At 40.0% G+C, this 19,282-nt stretch overlaps 1 protein-coding gene across 1 annotated transcript; it reads left to right on the plus strand.

The window, feature by feature from the left end:
* The first annotated feature begins 304 nt into the window (after positions 1-304).
* Positions 305-18,991, plus strand: ophn1 (oligophrenin 1). Its single transcript, XM_020086021.2, has 24 exons — positions 305-1,082; positions 2,155-2,250; positions 2,645-2,706; positions 3,675-3,746; positions 4,622-4,723; positions 4,819-4,929; positions 5,075-5,179; positions 5,282-5,411; positions 5,505-5,605; positions 5,749-5,840; positions 7,186-7,264; positions 8,893-8,926; positions 9,098-9,160; positions 9,829-9,903; positions 11,204-11,288; positions 11,718-11,776; positions 13,062-13,167; positions 13,302-13,461; positions 13,588-13,735; positions 14,486-14,785; positions 15,649-15,796; positions 16,040-16,090; positions 16,945-16,993; positions 17,114-18,991. The coding sequence occupies exons 1-24, from the start codon at positions 929-931 to the stop codon at positions 17,117-17,119; spliced, it is 2,388 nt and encodes a 795-aa protein (XP_019941580.1). The 5' UTR covers positions 305-928; the 3' UTR covers positions 17,120-18,991.
* Positions 18,992-19,282: the final 291 nt, after the last annotated feature.

Below are 19,282 nucleotides of genomic sequence, written 5' to 3' on the forward strand. Positions count from 1 at the left end.
CTTGCATGCATAGTTGTTCAACCAAAAGCATGTTCCTTAAGTTTTACTCATAGACTGTATATACGGTTTTACTTGATAACTTACTAAAAGCCTAGATTATTTTAAGAGAAAAATGAAGATCAAATCCAGTGTAGTAGACTCAGATCTATCTTGACAGCCTCCCCAGTCCTAATTACCGATTTGTTTTGGTAGATATATGAGAGCACAAGGCGTTGTGGTAAGATTTCCTCCAGCACTTGAAAGCAGCATTATTAATACAATTGCCGCCCCTGTGCCGCGGCCCCTTTAAGAACATCCTGGGTGTGGGAAAGGGGGAGTTCTTTTTGCGTCTGTAGCCAGTTGGATACGTTCAATTTAGCTTAATGCTACACTCTTTGCGAATATTTGCGGCTTGATTTGTGTCCCCTTTCTATTTTAGTTAGTCATACTGTTTAAAAGACTATTTGATTGTTGAGTCAGGAGGGGATGATTTCATAAGGTAGCTTATTATCAAGTCAAACCGAGGTGAAGGACAGAAGGAGGACTCATGAGAGGGGGAAACGCTTTTGAATGGAACGCGTCCACACGGCTTCAGGCCGCCTTTCTTTAGTTACGACTCGAGCAACAAGGAAAAGTGGAAAAGAGGCGCAGGCTCCGGTCATAATAAAGTCGAACCAGCGCGTCAGGCGAAGGAAACAGAGAAGTGAAAGTGAAGTGTTCCTCTTCTGTGTTTCCTTCACTCCGCTCCGGACCAGCGGCTCCCTCAGGCTCCCACGGACACCATGGCTGCTGCCCTCCTGAACAGATGGGACAGAGGAGGCGCCTCCACAGAGCAGCAATGAGCGGAGGAGCGTAGGCTGCTGGGATCACCGACACAACCTCAGTGACTCTGATTGTCTGTCACACACAGAAGAAGAAGCACAAGAAGAAGATCAAGAAGAAGAAGAAGATGGGGCATCCTCCCCTGGAGTTCAGTGACTGCTACCTGGACAGTCCGGACTTCAGAGAGACCCTCAAGTGTTACGAGGTGGAGCTGGAGAGGACCAGCAAGTCCCTCAAAGAGCTGATCAAAGATGGCAACAGTGTCATCACTGCGATCCGAGGTGAGCGAGCTTACAACCGACATGACTTCGTTTTTGAATATGAGCAGTAGCTTGTTTTGCACACAGAGTGGATGTAGTGGTGTGATGGGGGGGTCAGCATCAGTGGGCCCTTTGTATGAGTCCATGTGGGAGGTGGAGAGGCTCATTCAGGGAGGTGCCAGTAGTGCTCCCCTGGGATCAGGCCAAACAGACTGATGCAGATGTGCAGGAGGCACCACAACAGCTGTTTCCCCCTTCAGTAACCATACCTTCCTATGTGTCCCCCCCCCCCTTTCCTCTGTGTGTCATATCTCTGCTGTTGGTTCTGGGCCGCAGTCCCACTGAGAGTAGGGACCAGATGTGTAGATGTGGGTCAGTGTGGCACTACTCATGAGGGAGATCTCTGTATGTTTTGTGTGACTGGCCAAGATTCTGTCCCCTCTGCTGCCTTAATAACCAATCACACGCTTTCCCCTCGGAAACAAACTGTCATTGTAGGTGCTGCAGAGGGGTGAGGGTCCTGTATTCAGTGTGGATAATAGCCTGAGGTCACGAGCACTTATTGTTGGGATAAACTGCACTAACAGATACTCATGAATGTCTCATTCGCTCTCTCAACACAGGATGATGGGGACAAAGTCATTTAACAGAAAACACAATTTGTTGATGGAAAAAACGTGTAACAGTTGAATGATTGGATAAAAAGGATCCTTGCTAGGAGAAGGATTTCAAATATGAGAGTAGATTTTCCTCAGGCAAAGTGATCCACAGTACTCATCTAACTGAATCTGTTTTGTTTTAGTAATAAAAGCCAGACGTAGCAGGGGCAATATATTGTGTCGGCCGCACACTGGCTGCTGCTGCTGCTGCTGCTCAGTGCTGCCAAGGATGTCGTTCAGACTTCAGACTTTCCTACCAGAGACAAAAAGAAAAATGCACAGTTATAATAATCCTGGACTGCTCTTTATTTTGAGAGCTGAGGTGGATGTAAAGAACGATAAAGATTTGTACGTTACTGTTGTGACTGAGGCCTGTGGAGCTCCAGTCAGTTGATCTCAAAAAGACTTCCTCTTGTTTATTTTTTATTTTATAGGTTATTCTGTGGCAGTGCAGAGGTTTTCTCAGACTCTCGGCATGTTCCAGCTCGACTTCATCGGTGACTCTCTGACTGACGATGAGATCAACATCGGTAAGCTCCTACAGACACGTTAATAATAAAAACACAGATGTTATTAACTTTTCAAATTATGACATGAACTGACTTTTAGAGAACCTGGATTTTTTTATCACTCTCGGAGCAGAGGCATAGTCAGGAATACTTTCGATTTGTTATTAGAGAGTGAAAAGAGTTTTACATCAGAATCAGCTGTTAAAAACATTTTTGGCAGCCGAGTGATGATTCCTCAACTTTAATGTGAGGAATCAGGAAACTAAGTGGTTTGGAAAAACAGAAACTTCAGCCTTATCACAATCACATGTTATTGCTGGACATTTTCCAAATTGACAGTGTTTCCTGCTTCAGATACTTGAGATAACAATGTCTTCATTCTGGTCCTCAGCATCTTTATTGTTTTCTCCTACAGCCGAGTCGTTCCATGAGTTTGCTGGTCTCCTGCAGGAAGTGGAGCACGACAGGATGATGCTGGTGGGTTATCGGTTTCCTCCATGTTGACTCCGCATCCTATTGAAACCTCATTAGATCAACCAAACCACGTTGAGATCACCCACAGTCCCCTTTAGACCACTTGGAAGGACATTTCGGCACAACAACTGGCAAACAAATGTTCTGTTTGTTTGTGTTTCTTTGCACAGCAGATATTCCATTTGTCCGTGTTGATTGAAAAATATAATCACCCCAGTTTACATTATGTTGGTGTAAGTCTGTGTTCTTATTAAGGTGAATGCTGGTAATGATTTTGTTAGTTCCTCTTTTGGTTTCCATGTTCCTTTTTGCGAACGGTTTTTGTTTGTATCATTTCTGCTTTATTTATACTATAATGTATATAACTCTAAATGTTTCATTCTCTAATGTGGTTGTGTTGGAATAGCATTGACTACACGGTAAATGTTTTCTTTGTTGTTTTTCCATGTAACTTGAACTTAAGCCACAATCTTAGTCTTGTCCTCACAATTCAGCAGTGGAGACATAAGGAGCAGCAGCTCCTATTAAACAGGTTTTTCTGGATGCAGATCTAATTATAAGACACAAGGTCATCTGGTAAATTGTGCTTCTGAGAGGAGGAAATACATATTCATACCTAAATTAAATAAATTTAATGTTTATTTCCAAATTCTTTGACATGTTCCTCATGTAACACTTAATCTACAGACAGTCTGTTTGAGAGCGTGTTCTACACATGTTAATTAAAGGTCATTGGAGGCTTAATATTTGGTTTTAGTGTTGTGGTTTGAATTAGGTTTAGGTTAGTGAATTCATTTTGTCTATGATGAAGATTGAAGAATAAGTGTGCGTTTGTCATAGGCTGTTTTCGGGGATAATTTTCAGAGCAAAAATCTGTTCTTTGGGGACATCTTGGGGAAAAGGTGTGTCCCCCATCTGTGTCTTGTATGACCTGCACCTAAGTAACAGCCTCTTCATATTTACTTGTCCAGGTGCAGAACGCCTCCGATCTTCTCATCAAGCCGCTGGAGAAGTTCAGAAAAGAGCAAATAGGAGTAACTAAAGTGAGTGTTTCTATGATTCCAGGTGAAACTGGGCTCTTTATCCTGAATAATAGAAGTCAAGTCTTGAGTTGGCACTGGAAACTCTGCTCTGCTCCAGTGGGTTCATAGTTTGAAGTGTTTCTGTGTAACTGAATGTCAAACTTTTCTGAACCGAGTTATAGACTGAACAGGATGTCAGAAGCAATTTCCCCAAATCTGTTTTTTGTTAACCTGGTTAACAAACAAAAAGATGTCGTCTTCTTCCTCTTTGACAAGACGTGTTATGTCACATGCTGTGTAAAGTTGAGGAGGAGTCTCATGTTTTTGCCTCTTAAGCCACACATTATTTTTTGCGGATTCTTTTTAGTTAGACTATTTTAAGTTTGGTTGATTCAAGTTTGTTACACTTTCACTTGGAATGGCAACTTATTTCAGCCATTTATTTACTTTAAGTTTTTGTTGTTACCATTTAAATAAAATGTAAAACTGTTTATCCGTATTTTTATTTTATATATTTAAGTCTGACTATATCGTCTCCTCTGTTCATTTGTTAGCAGGTTTTAATGTTAATGTGTCACAAACCGACTCAGTCATTGGATCTGTATCATTTAAAACAAATCATAGTTTATTCATAATTTACAAAAACAGTGTCTCCATTACATACTTTGTCCACTTGAGAGCGCTGAAAATTTTTTTTTTTCAACTGCAGAATCTCAGCAGGCAGCTATAGCTTGGTCTCAAATATTGTAATCAACCAAAATCTTTATAGTAACAGTTCTTAAGAGGAAGTCAGGATTAGAGGACAGGATGAAGTTAAGTTTATCTTTATACTATGTTAAAAATGTTTTTTTAATCAAATGAAAATGTTTCTAATCTTCCCAACATGTGTCCTTCAGGAAAAGAAAAAGAAGTTTGAGAAAGAGAGTGAAAAATATTACTCTCAGCTAGACAAACACCTGAATCTCTCTGCCAAGAAGAAAGAGAGTCAACTTCAAGAGGTCGGGAGAAATATACAGCACATTTTTTTCAGTCATGTCATAAAATGTAGAACTGAGAGCCGCTGACTGAAATGACCTTCTTTTGTCCACTGCAGGCTGATGAACTGTTGGACAAAGAGCGAGTGAACTTCTATGAATCGTCAGTGGAGTACGTGTACCAGATCCATCAGGTGCAGGACAGGAAGAAGTTTGATGTGGTAGAGCCGGTGAGTCAGGAAATATACTGCAAACGTAGGAAAGAAAAAAGTTCTTGATCATCACTCATCCATTCCTTTATCAGAATGAATCCTCTGCTGCTCTGACTGCTGTCTTAGTTGAGTAAAGTATGTACTCCATGCTTTGGTTGGACAGGTGCTGGCGTTTCTTCACAGCATTTTAACACTCAACAACCTGACAGTGGAGATGACTCAGGACTTCATGCCATATAAGCAGGAGCTGCAGCTCAGCTTGCAGAATGTAAGTGTTGTTACTGGCAGAAAGCAATGCCAGCGATGAGATTTAATACCCTTCAATCTGGCGACTGTAAGTTTTCTGTGTGCTGTCTGGTTTTGGCTGCAGACGAGAAACAACTATGAGAGCACTCGTGAGGAGATGGAGGAGCTGATGAAGAGAATGAAGCAGCCATCGCAGATCTGTAAAATGCACAATTTTCTGCCAATGGAGGGTTATCTTCAGTGTCAGGAGAAATGTAAGTACATGTTCTACAACACAGAGGCGTGTTTTTCCTTTTGCTAGATTCCCTCTTACATTATCCTTCTTGTTTTGTTATTTCTCCTCACAGGGGCTTTGGGGATGACGTGGGTGAAATATTATTGCAAGTTTTACAAGGAGGGAAGACTGCTGGTCATGGTACCTTGTGAACAGAAGCCTACAACTAAACAGGTGCTTTTTGAAAATGAGTGCTGTATTGTATGTATACTTATGCAGGGTCGGCTCTAAACCTGCCTGTTTGGAATTGGCCATTTGTTTGGCCTGTGGTGATGCTGGTTGCAGCACCTCTCCAACTTTCCCCTTTTTCCCCGCAGGGCCCCACGCAGCTGACACTGAAGTCTTGCATCCGCCGGAAGACGGAGTCCATAGACAAGCGCTTTTGCTTTGACGTGGAAACTAACGAGAGGTTAGCACAAAAAACAAATCTGACAGAGTGTGTGAGATGAGGCAACAGGAAAGCCCTGTGGGATAAACAGGTTGGTGCGGTGGGGTGAACAGGTGGTTTACAAGGACAGAGTGTGAGGGATAAATGGACCGTAGCCCAAACAATCCCTAAGCAACAGGCGCATGCTGCAAACAGATGGCAAACCCTGTGATTTCAGGGGGAAGGAACAGCTCATATTTGTATAAGCGGACCATTCAGTACTATATGCATTTTAAGAGACACTTCCTTGTGTCTGAGTTGGAGTGTCAGCAGGGTGTTTTTAAAAAGTTTAAAAGCTGCTTGAATTATGCATTAAGAGCTTGCAAAGTGTCTTTGCATGTGAATCTGAACAACATAATGACTAGACGACTGTTTGAAACTCAAGGTGGCGGCACTGTTTCAAAGGTTTTATTGTCATCTGCACAACAGATACAGCGTACATGTTGGCAATGAAAATCTTAAATCCCAGGCACCTCAAGCAACTCAACATGCAAGTTTCATAAAATAAGATAAGAGTAGAAGAGTAGAGTAGTGTAGAAGATAATGTCGGTGTACCAATTCTAGTACTTGACCCTGACCGTTAACCTCAGAAGACAAGCATGAATAGTGATGTCTCTTACTTTACAAACCCGTGTAACCCCTAACTCTATACTCTAAATAAGGCAATGTCATTTCAAATTAAAAGAGAGCAGATACAATTATACATCAAAAAGAAAAGTATACAAGAAACATAAGTAGTAGCAAAAAAAAAAGCCATAGAGTAAAATGTTTGAATGTTTGTTATATGTTTTCAGGCCCCATCACCTTTGGTCTTGAGCAAGAAATATATAATTAAATTATCTTAATCCATGTTTGCACAAACGAATACATGACAGAAAAGTTGTTATAAAACTTCGTAAAGGTTTTTAATTGTGTCTTCATACTTACAGGTTGGCAGAAATAGCTTTAAACTCGCACAGTTGTTTTCGTTAACAATTGATTCAGTTGCCTACAAGCTGTAAAATTTGGCTCCTGATTTTGTTGCTTTCACTTGTCGACAGATTGCATCAGTGGATTTTCATCATCTCTTCATGCTCTGTCTTATTTATCTCCTGCTTCCATCAGCACCACACAGGAGATGATCTCTTCCATCAAACACGTACTCAGTCCTTCTTTCTGTGGTGTCCACCCTGTAAAACGTGTGTGTGATTCATGACACGCACAGGTTGAAAAATAGAGGAGCAATATTCACAGTGGTTACGGCCTGCAGCAGTGCATCCTGTGACTGAAAAAAATCACTGCAACCTTTCCCTCCTTAATGGTGTTTTTGTTACCTGTACCTCCATAGAAGCACGCCCGTTACTTTCCAGGCTCTCTCGGAGGGGGACAGGAAGATGTGGATGGAGGCCATGGATGGAAAAGAGCCTGTGAGTTTATTTCGCATCTTATTTATTCTTATATTAAGGATGGTTTTTTGTGCTTTACTGTCAAAATACTGCAAAGCAATGTAGCAACTGGGCTCACCAATTTAACTCCCAACATCACTTTACAATCACAACTATTTTTGTTAGAGGCTGCAATTGTTATTATTGAAATGCATGTCATTTACAGCTCCCTGATTGGATCGCACCTAATTAACAGTGTTTTATCTTCACAAGATGAATCCATTAAACCCTGGAGAGAAAAAACAGGAACAAATGATAGCTGAGCATATTAATTAATTAATAAACAATTGTAAAAGTGACAGCTCATGTTTGAAAGCTGTTAAGCACTTCGGGTGATCGGTGCGAGTGACCTCATTATGGCTCATTAATTCATCAGTGTGTGTCTAAATTATGGTTCCTGGCTTTTCGTAATTCACAGTTTGAATCTTAAAATCATGTGTGGGTGTTTATAGAAATCTCCTTGTAGAAACTGCAAACTTGTGGATCTGTCAAACCCTCCTGCTCCCATGCTCTGTCTCTGCATTGAGAGGTTTAATTCTTGATTTCAGCTCTAAGCACTGTTTTGCTTACAGTCATGCTCTGTCAGTTCTCTTTGTGGTTTGATGGCGGATGTTGGTTTGATGAGGTGTGGACACATAAACACAAACAGTCGCTATTAGAGGATGTGAAAATAACAGAAGGCACAATTTTCAGTGCCCTCCTCTTGTGCAACTTCCTCAAAGACTTCTGCATATGATAAACATTTCATAATAACTTTTCCAACCGCTTCGTTATTCAAATATTCTCAAGCAAATATCCACTGTGGTGTTCTACCACCGAGTCTGCAGGTCTCTGACACTTCAGTGTGGATGAGAATCTGCTCTGTGTGGAGTTTTTACATCCACTTTTACAAAAGTTTTATTGTCCCCGTCATCATACATGGAGAGGACAATTGTGGTTAAAATAATTTGTTTTGAAAGATTGATATACATTTATCAAAAGTCATGTGTCACATGTTTTTTAGATTTAATTAACCAAGCAACTTTTCAGGGAAATTATCTGAAGCTCATTCGATATTGAAAATAACTTTTACATGCAGCCCTTGTAGACAAACTTTACAAATACACTTGCTTTGCCTTAATTTAACGCTGGTTCTTCACTCCTCAACTGAAGAGTGGTCTGCAGCTGCTCTGTAGTTGTCCCTGACCTCTGACCTTCATTGGTGGAGAAGAACAAAAAGTTATTTAGGGTAGAAAATCTGACAGATGTGATTACAGACTATGCATTTAGTCACTTTGCATTTGTTTGTTTTTCATGCAGGAATTCTTTCTTTTTTTACTTAACACACTCGTCCCATTTCCTTTCTTTTTGCATTATTATTATTTACATGTTATTTAAGTCTTTTTTTAAACTTTAACTCAAAATCTGGTGAAAATCTTTCCCCTCACTTCTCCTGGAATCTTTCACTGTGTCCTGGAGGCAGTTATGTGCTCTTGTATCACCATCAAGTCTTTTTTTTTTTTGGTGTCATTTTCAGTTTGAAGAAAGTAGCGTTCATTAATCCGGCTCTGGTGGATTTTTCCACATGCTCCACATTCTTCACTTTCCTTTTTACATTTTTTTCATTTCAGATCTATCACTCCCCAATTCACAAGCAAGCTGAAAGTAAGTATCTTTTCTCAGTCTGAAGATGGGATGTCGATGCAGACAGACACAATGATGTCTCGTGTCTTTAGTTTACATCTGATGTCACTGAAAAATTCACGTTTCAACAATCAGAAGTAATGTTTGAAAACCCCTCTTTGCTCATTTTCTTTGTCTTTGTTTATGTCACAGTGGAGCTGAATGAAACTGGATTCAAATTTGTGCGAAAGTGCATCAACTATATTGAATCAAAAGGTAATGGTTCCTATTAGTGGCTTTTTTCTGCAGCATGGCGCTCACTTAGTTTGCCTCTATTCCCTGAAGGGGGCGTAGTTGAGTCATAGATTAGTCATTTTGATGCCACTCCTGCAGGCTGCTCTCAGGAACAAAACATCCCCTCAATCCAATTGTAGACGTCTAAATATCAGACATACGGTCTATTTAATATTGGTCAGATTTTAAATCATCATATCTTTATCCTTTGTTCATGATGAGAAGGTCCTTTAAGATTTGTTTGTCTGTTTTTTTTTAAATAACGATCTTTCCCTTGATTTAATGCATTTTCTCAGTGTATGCTACAAACTGAATATCTCAACTCCATCTTGAAAGCAGATGTAGCGTCATAATTTTACAGTCACAATATGTTTTTCCACTACTGGGATTAATCTAGCAGAGAATGGAATTAATTGCTCAAACCATGACCGTGTAATTTGACACATGATCCCAGCGTTGGAGCATTGTTCGGTCTCAAACCAAATAGTGAAATGAAGCGTTGATAATCAGGAAAGAGCATCTATATCTTAATTGAGGCTCATGCAGACTCTGAAAAGACGCATGTGGTACTTTTCCACAGATCTGTATTTGTCCAGATCACACTGCCTTTTTTTTTTCTTAACTCCCCCCTTCTCCTCTCCTCTTTCCAGGAGTGACACAAGAAGGAGTGTACCGAACAGTTGGCAGCAACATTCAAGTGCAGAAGCTCTTAAATGCCTTCTTTGGTAAGGAAATAAGCCTGTGAACATCAGTCCATCCGCTTTATTCTCCTCGACTGGCTCATCTACCTGACTGCTACATTACGGGTTCTGTAGCTTTTTGGGAACTTTGGATGTAAAACTGACGAGGGGGCCGGCCTCTCGCTCTCAGTACACCTGCTCTGGAGGGGCTCTGATTCTCCAAGTGGTTATAAATTATATATTTTTAAGATAAGGATGCATGAAAAAGCTAAACTAAATATAAAAGAGAACTGTGACTTGGCTCCATGTGCCTTTTAGTTCTCAAGAGCTTTACAGCATCTCTCAGCTCATTGTTTACATTTTTCGGCTCATCACTTAAAGTATTATTTTTTTATTGCTGGCTGCTGTTTATGAGTGGAGCATTTAGCACCTAAAGGGACTGATGAATAGATTGAGATGTGTCCCGTGGACACAAACATGACTACAAATGAGCTGTAAAGCTGTTGCATATCTCCTGGATGGTGCTAACATGTCAGAGCTGGCTTTTACTGCAGGTTAAACTTCTGTTTGTTGAATAGATTTACATCTTTAGGGATTCTCATCCATAGCACACGGACATGTTGACTTTTCATATACTTGTAAATGCACAAACAACATCAAGTAGCAGTGGGCATACCTCCTCCAAGGCCCAACAGTTCCCTTATGAAACCACATTTAAATCTGCTAAATCCAGATTTTCCTTGGATCTGCACCAAATTGCTCACACTCACGGAAATCAGCTCCGTAAATCTTTTAAATCAAGATTGATCGTCTTATAATAAGTGACACACTGTCGAGATATACCCTCTTACAAATTCCCAGATCCGTCACTTCTTTTTTGCAGAAGTCACTTTTTCCCTGACCTATATCATATCCTTCAGCCACGTGGAAATTTGCCCAGTAGCTTTTGCTTAATCCTGCTGACAAACCAGCAAACCAACCAACCAACAAATAAATCGGACAGGGGTGTAAACAATCCCCTTGCTGGAGGTAATGAGTATGAATAACACCTGATCCCTGAAAGTGAAGCAGCTCAATGGATTTCAGCCTTCATTCATTTGATTATTTTTTTTTATTTCCTGTGCTTTTTCTCTGACAATCTGATTTAACCGTTTATTTACTTCTTGGCCTCACGTTGCATATCTGTAATCATAATTTAATCAGAGCTACCTTATGTCACAGCCATATCTAATGTCTTTTATAATTCAAGCTACTGGTCACAGGTGGTTTTCAGATTTTACATGAGATTTGGTTTAAGCCGTGTTCAATATCTGGTACTTGTTTGTTCTGATTGGCTCCTTCATAGACCCCACAAATCCAGCTGATGTGGACCTTCACAGCAGCGACTTGGATGTTAAAACCATCACGAGTGCATTGAAGTTTTACCTCAGGTGGGTATAAATGGTGGTGTATAAATAGACACATCTAATAGATGTTTTTGTAAATACACTATCATTCTTAATAGACAGCTTTTGTTTTTCAAAATTGTTGTAATTATCAAAACTGATTTTTCTTTCTTTATCATTAAAATGCTTTTAATTATGAATGAATGAAAATATAATCCTATCATAGTTAAACAAATATTGAATGCGTACAATTGGTTATTAGTCTAACTTGCCTGAAATTTTGTAGATTTCATTGTTGCACAGTGCTCCAACATTAGAATAACAAATGCAGCTTTGACAGAGGTTTCGATTTCTAAGTGCTTTCTAGTGTAATAGTGTAATAAGTGAGTGTAGACCTTTTAGCTTTGTTTTGTGTTTCATGTGGTGAGTTGTACCAGATGTGTTCTCATGTTTCTTTATTTATTTAATGTGCAGGAGTCTGTCTGAACCTCTGATGACCTACGGTCGACACAGGGACCTCATGTGTGCTGCAAGTAAGACATGTTTTGGAAATCATCCAGTGCTAAAATCAACTAAGGTTGTGTTAATATCTCTGCCCACTCTATAAATTCTCCTCTTGGAGCATCTGTAGATCTACCACTTAAATATCTAATGTCTTTGTTAATGTGTAAATGTGTTCAACTACATCCTCTGTTTAGATGTCACAGACGTGAGGAAGGTTAGAACTTTGCTATGCATTCATGCAGAGAAAAAACTTCTCCTTTGCTTTGTGTGAATTCTAGAAAATCTTTTCAGATAGTTTGGACAGTATGTCTTCTTTATTCTTACTTTAAAGTGTAACTTCTTCTCTGTTTTGGGTTAAATGTTTCTCCATGGCTACCACACACACCAACCCACAATAACAAAGTTATCCACATTGTCTCCCCATGAGCGACCACTCCAGTAGCAGCAGCAGACACACGTTTAAGACAGAAACGTCATATGAAGACTGTCAGGATAGGCAGCTGTTTCATCCAGCGTTGTGCTTTAAGGGTTTAGGTTCAGCAGCGAAATGAGAATGATTTGAAATTAGATTTTGTTAATATAGTCAAATATGCATAAATGTCATGATGCAGGGACGTCAGTTGACTCTGTGTAAGCATTGACCCAGCAATGTCCAAGATGGACAACACTGAGTGAGCCATAAAAAATACGATATTAATTGATGTATTTCACCAAAGGACATTCACATAATTTAGTTCACAGCTCAAAAAACTAATTTAAGTGTTCAGTATCACCAGAAGGTTGGCAGTTCAATCCTCATTCTTCCCCATCTGCATGCTAACTAATTGTAAGATAAAAGCTAAATGACATGTAATGTAATAATTGAAAACTGTAAGCACTGCCTTGAAGAGACTTGGATTCGAGGTATAACACAGTATGTCAGTGCTGTGCAGACTGTAGGTTCAGCAGGTCTTCAGGCAGGATTATATCACTGTGGACACTAAAGGAAATCTAAGCCCACTGTTTGTTTTTGTCTGTCACGCCACTTCGCTGTTAAACAGAGACGACAGTGAGTTTAATAGCATCAGCCTCATTTCGCTGGGATGTTACAGGTGGTCCTTTACACAACCGGTGGCCTCAGTTTCCTGGAAATTCTGTTCATTAAATTAATGGGAGCCTGGCTTTGTTATGGACACTTGGTTTTATTAGTCTAGTTCCATTACAGTGGACGTCTGCATCCTCCTTCATGTTTATATTTGTATCATTTATTGACATATTTATCTTTACATATTCAAGGTTCACCCTTTTGTAAACTTTGTGTTTTCTTTGTCACAGAGTCAGATAATCTGGACTTTCGACTGAGTGAAATTCATTCTCTTACCCACAAACTACCAGAGAAGAATCATGAGATGCTGGAGATGCTAATCAAACACTTGGTGACGTGAGTGCCGCCCCTGGGCTTTGTTGTCATTTACTGTTTCTACCACTCACAGAGGTCCTCTGAGTTAATGTGTCACTGCCTGGGCGAACTGCTTGGTTACATTTTATCCAGCCCAGCTTTATATTTGTTGACAGTGTGTGCAGCCACAGCGATGAAAACCTCATGACTTCTTCTAACATGGCCGTCATCTTTGGACCCACGCTGATGAGGGCGAAGGAGGAGACTGTTGCGGCCATGTTGGATATCAAGTTCCAAAACATTGTCGTTGAGATCCTGATTGAGGACTACAAAAAGGTACAGTCTCAATCTTTTTCAAAATATCATTTTGTTTATTTAACAGCTATCATAGGCTGCATGTATGTGAAACACAAGCTGCTGAACTCAAGTGTGCCTGTAACCTCTTTACTCTTGTGATTACAGATCTTCAGTAATATGCCAGAGGACAGCACCGCCCCGCCTGTCCCTCCTCCACGGATCACCCCGAGAAAGCGGCAGCCCATCACAATCTCCAAGCGGCCACCTCGTGTTTATCAACCGCTTAGTCACGACCACTTCCAGAACACTGAGAGTAATTATTAGCCTCCCTCCTTGGGGCCTGATTGTGGCTGTCATCCTCATCATTATCTCATTCGGTCTGTGCTGAAGATATAGTAGATAACTGTAGGCCCATTTCTCCAGGAGTAAAAAACAAACAAACTGTGCTTTACTGTTGTGTGTCCATAAAATACTCCATACAGTTATAACATATTTACATAGTAGAGGTTTTTATCTGCCTGTCGAACTAAATCTACTCATTTTCTTTTGCTTTACCCTTGATTGTTGATAGTAAAATCCTCATGTGCTTTTATCTATTTCAAATAAACTTATCTTCTCTACATTTTATATCTCACATAGTCTTTTATTTAAATGCCTCAGACTAAATCATGTAATTTTCCTTGGGTTTGAAGTGCTCTTTAAGTGGGTGTGACTCCATCATCTCATACACTGTGGCAGAGAAATGTGCAGCACCTGCAGCTTGTCCTCCCTGTGTGGTGTGATATTTAACTCTTTTTAACTTGCTCCTTGGTTAAGCCAAATAACTGCCTCTGTATGATCAATCCAGAGTTTGGTGTGTGAGTGGTGAATTCTTTAACTAATATTTTCTGTCATCTTAAATCAGTGATGTGCTGACTCAGTAGTTGGATTACCAGATCACTGTATTTTTTTTCCTGTTTTAATCTTGCACATTGACAGACTTATTCATTACTTGTCTCAATGCTGAGCTCCACTCTAACCGGTCCCAACCATGCATAATTGTTATGTGGTTTCTTTCTAACAGATGGTCAGGAAGTCAGCTCCGCAGCAGACGTCTTGGTGAGCCCCATCCCCCTCCAACGGACAAAACCTGTAAGCTATACTCCGCTGATGCCAAAAGACCCTCCTCCGAGAGTGCCACTGATGCCCCGGCCATCGACCCGCCAGGAGAGACAACCAGACTCTGACGTTGGGAAGGTAGACGATACGAGGCAAAGGCCTGACTCCTCTGTGGCAAACGGGGAATCTGGAGTCTACGTGAGCCGGGTACCATCTTTCCAGAGCAGGAGACCATCTGCGAAGGGCACGTCAGCCAACAAAGAAGGTATGAGGAACCCTCTGTGTGTATGTAGCTGAAAATGCCTTAAAGCTTACTTACTCGCTTATATGCAGATGAGTTTGCCCACATCTAGAATCATAATAATAATAACTTAAATTTGGTAAGTGATTTATCGGTCAAACAAAACATAATTGTGTCATTCTCGCTTCATCAACACATTTTGCCATCCAAAATCATTCATTTGTACTTGATTGTTGCTGTTTGTTGTTTTAGTTGTGGTAGTAACTAAAACACGTCCAGCTGCTCCCGATGTTTGCTCAACAAATGTAAAGGTAGTTGGTTCTGCACCTTTTACTTAGTTAGTTGGTTTCTAAAAGAATAAAGACTTCAAGCTGAATATTATTCAACCCAAACAGTGTCACTAAGAAGGAGATCATCTACAGAATTATAAAATGTGAAAGTAAATGTTACAGTTTATGGTGGATGATGAACCACTCACTATTACATTGCAGATCCAAAGTCTTTGCTCATTATCTCTGCCAAGGAGGTTATGTTTTCGTATTGTAGACTTCAGCCCTCCAATATATCACTTTATTTGTAGGTGATTAACCTATAACTTCAAGTGAATGCTGAAGCAGTGAGCATCTTTAGCTCACTCTTGTTGTCTTACAGCCTGAAAAGAGACAGTTTCACTTCACTGTCGCCACCACACTCAGTAACATGTTTCCAGCAGCAGCAACAGATTTCAGAGGATTTCAGAAAAAAGGCTGTAATCACCATCAACACTCCCTGATCTGTACCAAACAGCAGACAGAGAATCTGTTGAACATAGTGAGATTTAATTCTCTAATTTCTGCATGTGACCGTGCATCGTCACATGAAGCTTGAGCATTGTCTTTGTTTTGCAGGAGATTCTGATGGTCTGACCAGAACGAAGTCTGCAGAGAAATCTGCCATTTGCAGACCCCCAGTGAGGCCTCCTGAGCCCCCCTCCAGACTGCCTGCTCCACAAAAGCCCCAAAGTGCAGCCAGCAGCGAGAGCTCTGCCACGTCCTAGTAAGTGCTCCTCTGTGCGGCCACTTGTTTCTGCATACTGTTAGGTATGAACATGCAGAAGTTTACAATGAATGCTCCGCTTTCAGAGCTGCTGTAGAGAAGTATCCCACAAATGTATCACCCAAAAAACTGGTGGGCATAAAAAAGCACGGCTGACTGTTGGATCACAAATGATTGAAACACAAGACGAATCATATGTTTATCTACAACACTAACACGTTTGTTTTTTTTTCTTTTTTGCAGCGTTGCCTCTAAAACAAAGTTTTTTGAGAATGCGTCCAGGCAGGTAGGCAGGTATGTAAAAACATTTTATTTTTCTTTGCTCCAGTTTAATATTAAACCTATGAGATATGTCTGTGTAATAGTTGTTAATTAGTAATAATATCACTATAAAGAGTTAACTCCACAATGCTCTACAATGTTTAGTGCTTATCACTGTATTGTGTGTGTGTGTGTGTGTGTGTGTGTGTGTGTGTGTGTGTGTGTGTGTGTGTGTGTGTGTGTGTGTGTGTGTGTGTGTGTGTGTGTGTGTGTGTGTGTGTGTGTGTGTGTGCGCGTGTGTGCGTGCCAAATAAAGTTTCTCTTCTTAGATTTCTTCTGCTTCTCAAACTGCTTACATTCAGATATTTTGCGCTTCCTGCCTAGACAGATGTGCAACACTCAGCTGTAGCTCTTCTCCTCACATGCCGGTGAAATGTGTGCTCTTGTTATTTCTCCTCTGCTCTTGGATTTTTCCACACATATTTCTACAGAGAAATATCTAAAAAGACACACAGACACTGAGTGGTTGCACATTAGGCCCATTTTGGCTGATGCTACTCATGATGTAATATTGCCCCTGTCCAATGGACATGTCTGACACAATACAAGTTCAGCGGGGGAGACTGTAAAGGAGTAGGAGAATTTTGTGGAAGTTTTATCAAAGAAAGTCTCTTTGTTTGTTTTAATGTCTTTGGTCAGTTTTGGATCCAGTTTACATGAATGTGTACAAATGAAGGAGGCTGTGACCTCTGCTGATTGTGGCTTTAGTGATTGTTGTCCCACAGCTACAAATTGTTATAGGACTGTTTATTGGTATAATACCAACATGCAAATACAGCATCAACGATATAAATTGATTTGTTTGTTTCTTTTCACTTCTAATTCAGTCCACCGACCTCACCGTCAGCATCAGCCGTGACAAATGTAAAGAAAGAGGTGAGAGTTCCTCAGTTTTTTTCTTATTCTTGGGCATGCCTCGCTATATTTGTGTCAAAAAATGTGCCATCATGTATTAAAATTAACGTAAGACGCATTTTCTTTGTGTTGTTTCATCAGAATTGAAGTTAATGAGAGTAAACCACATCGCATGACCTCTTTGTGTGCTGTTGGGAGGTCACTGAGCTGGAGGGAGTCACCGCTGATGAATTCAGTCGACTTTGATCTCAGCCGATAAACTGAGGTATTAGCTCTCGACACAACTGGACTTGATGATAGGAATCGTGTTGTGAAGCGACACAAAAGTAAAATTATCATTTGAATGAGCTTGTACAGAAACTTTTTCAGAGTTTGAAAATTTGAATGAAGTAAAAGTATTTCTTTTGCCTTCCACCTCAGACAACACTGATAATGTCACAATATGTTGTCATTTTACAGTGTTTAACTGTTAGAATGAAACTTTTATATGTGGGAACTAACTGATTGCATTGGGCTATGACTCATCTCCATTCTTAACATTTGTTTTCAGCAGTGTGAAATAGATGTCCCAAAGAAGATTAATTACTTCAAACTGGCTCAGATCAGTTAAATCAAAAATACTAAAATGTGGCATATAGGTCTATATATTAACCTATAGATTTTGTGGCTATGCAAAGCAATTGAGACAAACTATGCTTAGAGAGAGAACTGTCGAAGATTTTACCAGTATTTCAACAAACCAGCATTAAAAAAAGAAATCTGAGAAGATTTCAATGTCTGTCATGGAACTGGACCATTGAATTCATCTTAAGCTACTTCTCACAATGGAGTAATTATGACTATAAAAGCTATTTTAATTGGTCCATTAAAAAGAAAAGAACATTTTAATATTAATTATCTTAGCTGTGACAGAGCTTGTCACTCAGAAATAAAGCACTTTTTAAAAGGCATTTAAAGGTATTTGCTAAAAAGTGTCTGTATTACAGTCAGTGTTTGAGTTTACACTGATTACATACAGTATAATGCTAGTGTTAGTTTAAAAAACTCTAGTTCACATTCCCTCACGTTTGACATGATATCACTCATGTCTTACTCTTGTAGGTAGATCAGGTTTTACAAAAAGTTGTCGTAGATTTTTAAAGTTGAAGAGGTGACGTTTACTGAAACTGCACCACAAATTTATTGTTGGGATCTCATAGCAGGTCAGAAACAGACTGGATCGACATATGGACGACGTGTCTCCACTTCTACGCACTATACAGAAATTAGGTTAAAATATCCAGAGTACAAAAGGCCCCATCTTGCATATTTGGAGCCAGAGTGTGGGTAGTAGCAATTTGGGATTGTGGCGAGGTCCAGCTGATACATGTGCTCCAGTCAGTCTCAGGTCAATCCAGACATTTCACCCCATTTTTTTAAAGTATATTTTTGGGCTTTTTGTGCCTTTAATGATAGTGTAGTGAAGGAGAGACAGGAAGCAGGGGGCAGAGAGAGGGGAATGACACGCAGTAAGGGGCCGGCCGATGCGGGCCCACTGCAGTGAAGACTGTAGCCTCTAAACATGGGGTGCTGGATCAACCCACTACGCTACCAAGCACCCTGTTACACCCCATTTTTAAAGCATCAAATAACCAATTACAACAAAACTTACTTGCACAAACATCAGCGTGATAAGAACTGTCAAGAAGAAACTTTTATTTGACATGTACTTGAGACAGGATTTATTCCCAATACTGCAGTCACCAGGATTTTGGCTTAACTTTTAGGGGGCAGTCCTGTCGTCAATTCTTATTTGCATTTCAAATTGTATTGAATGCACAATTGTCTTCAAAACTGCCTCAAACTGTTGCAATATAAATAACACTCCATTTGCTTACTTTTTATTTTCTTGTTCTTAAAATGGAAATGTTTGTTTTACACTTGAATTTTTTTTGGGGGGAGAACCCATCCTGAAAATTCTGTTTGCTCTCCGGTTTCCAAAACAATAAAAATAATAAACACAACACGCTCTTCCCTTGACAGCTGTGTATTATCGTGCATTTCTGTGTTACTGTCTGATGTCTCAGTCTCAGCGTCGCTGATCTTTGAAATCGTTCTTATAAATTATGTTTCACATTTGCATTAAATGAATATTAATATTGCAGAGCAGCTAACAGTTTCTCTAAAAGATCTAACACTCCTTTATGTGGCGTTAACAGCTCTGTTGTATAACTCAGCGTCACACCCATCTGCTGGCAAAGTGCTACTTCACTTATTCAGGTGTAAAGTTGCTAAAGTTGTTAGTTGTGTTTAGTTTTTTTTATTCAAGCT

The sequence above is a fragment of the Paralichthys olivaceus genome, chromosome 15 (assembly GCF_024713975.1).
Source record: "Paralichthys olivaceus isolate ysfri-2021 chromosome 15, ASM2471397v2, whole genome shotgun sequence".
In the NCBI taxonomy this organism is placed as follows: Eukaryota; Metazoa; Chordata; class Actinopteri; order Pleuronectiformes; family Paralichthyidae; genus Paralichthys; species Paralichthys olivaceus.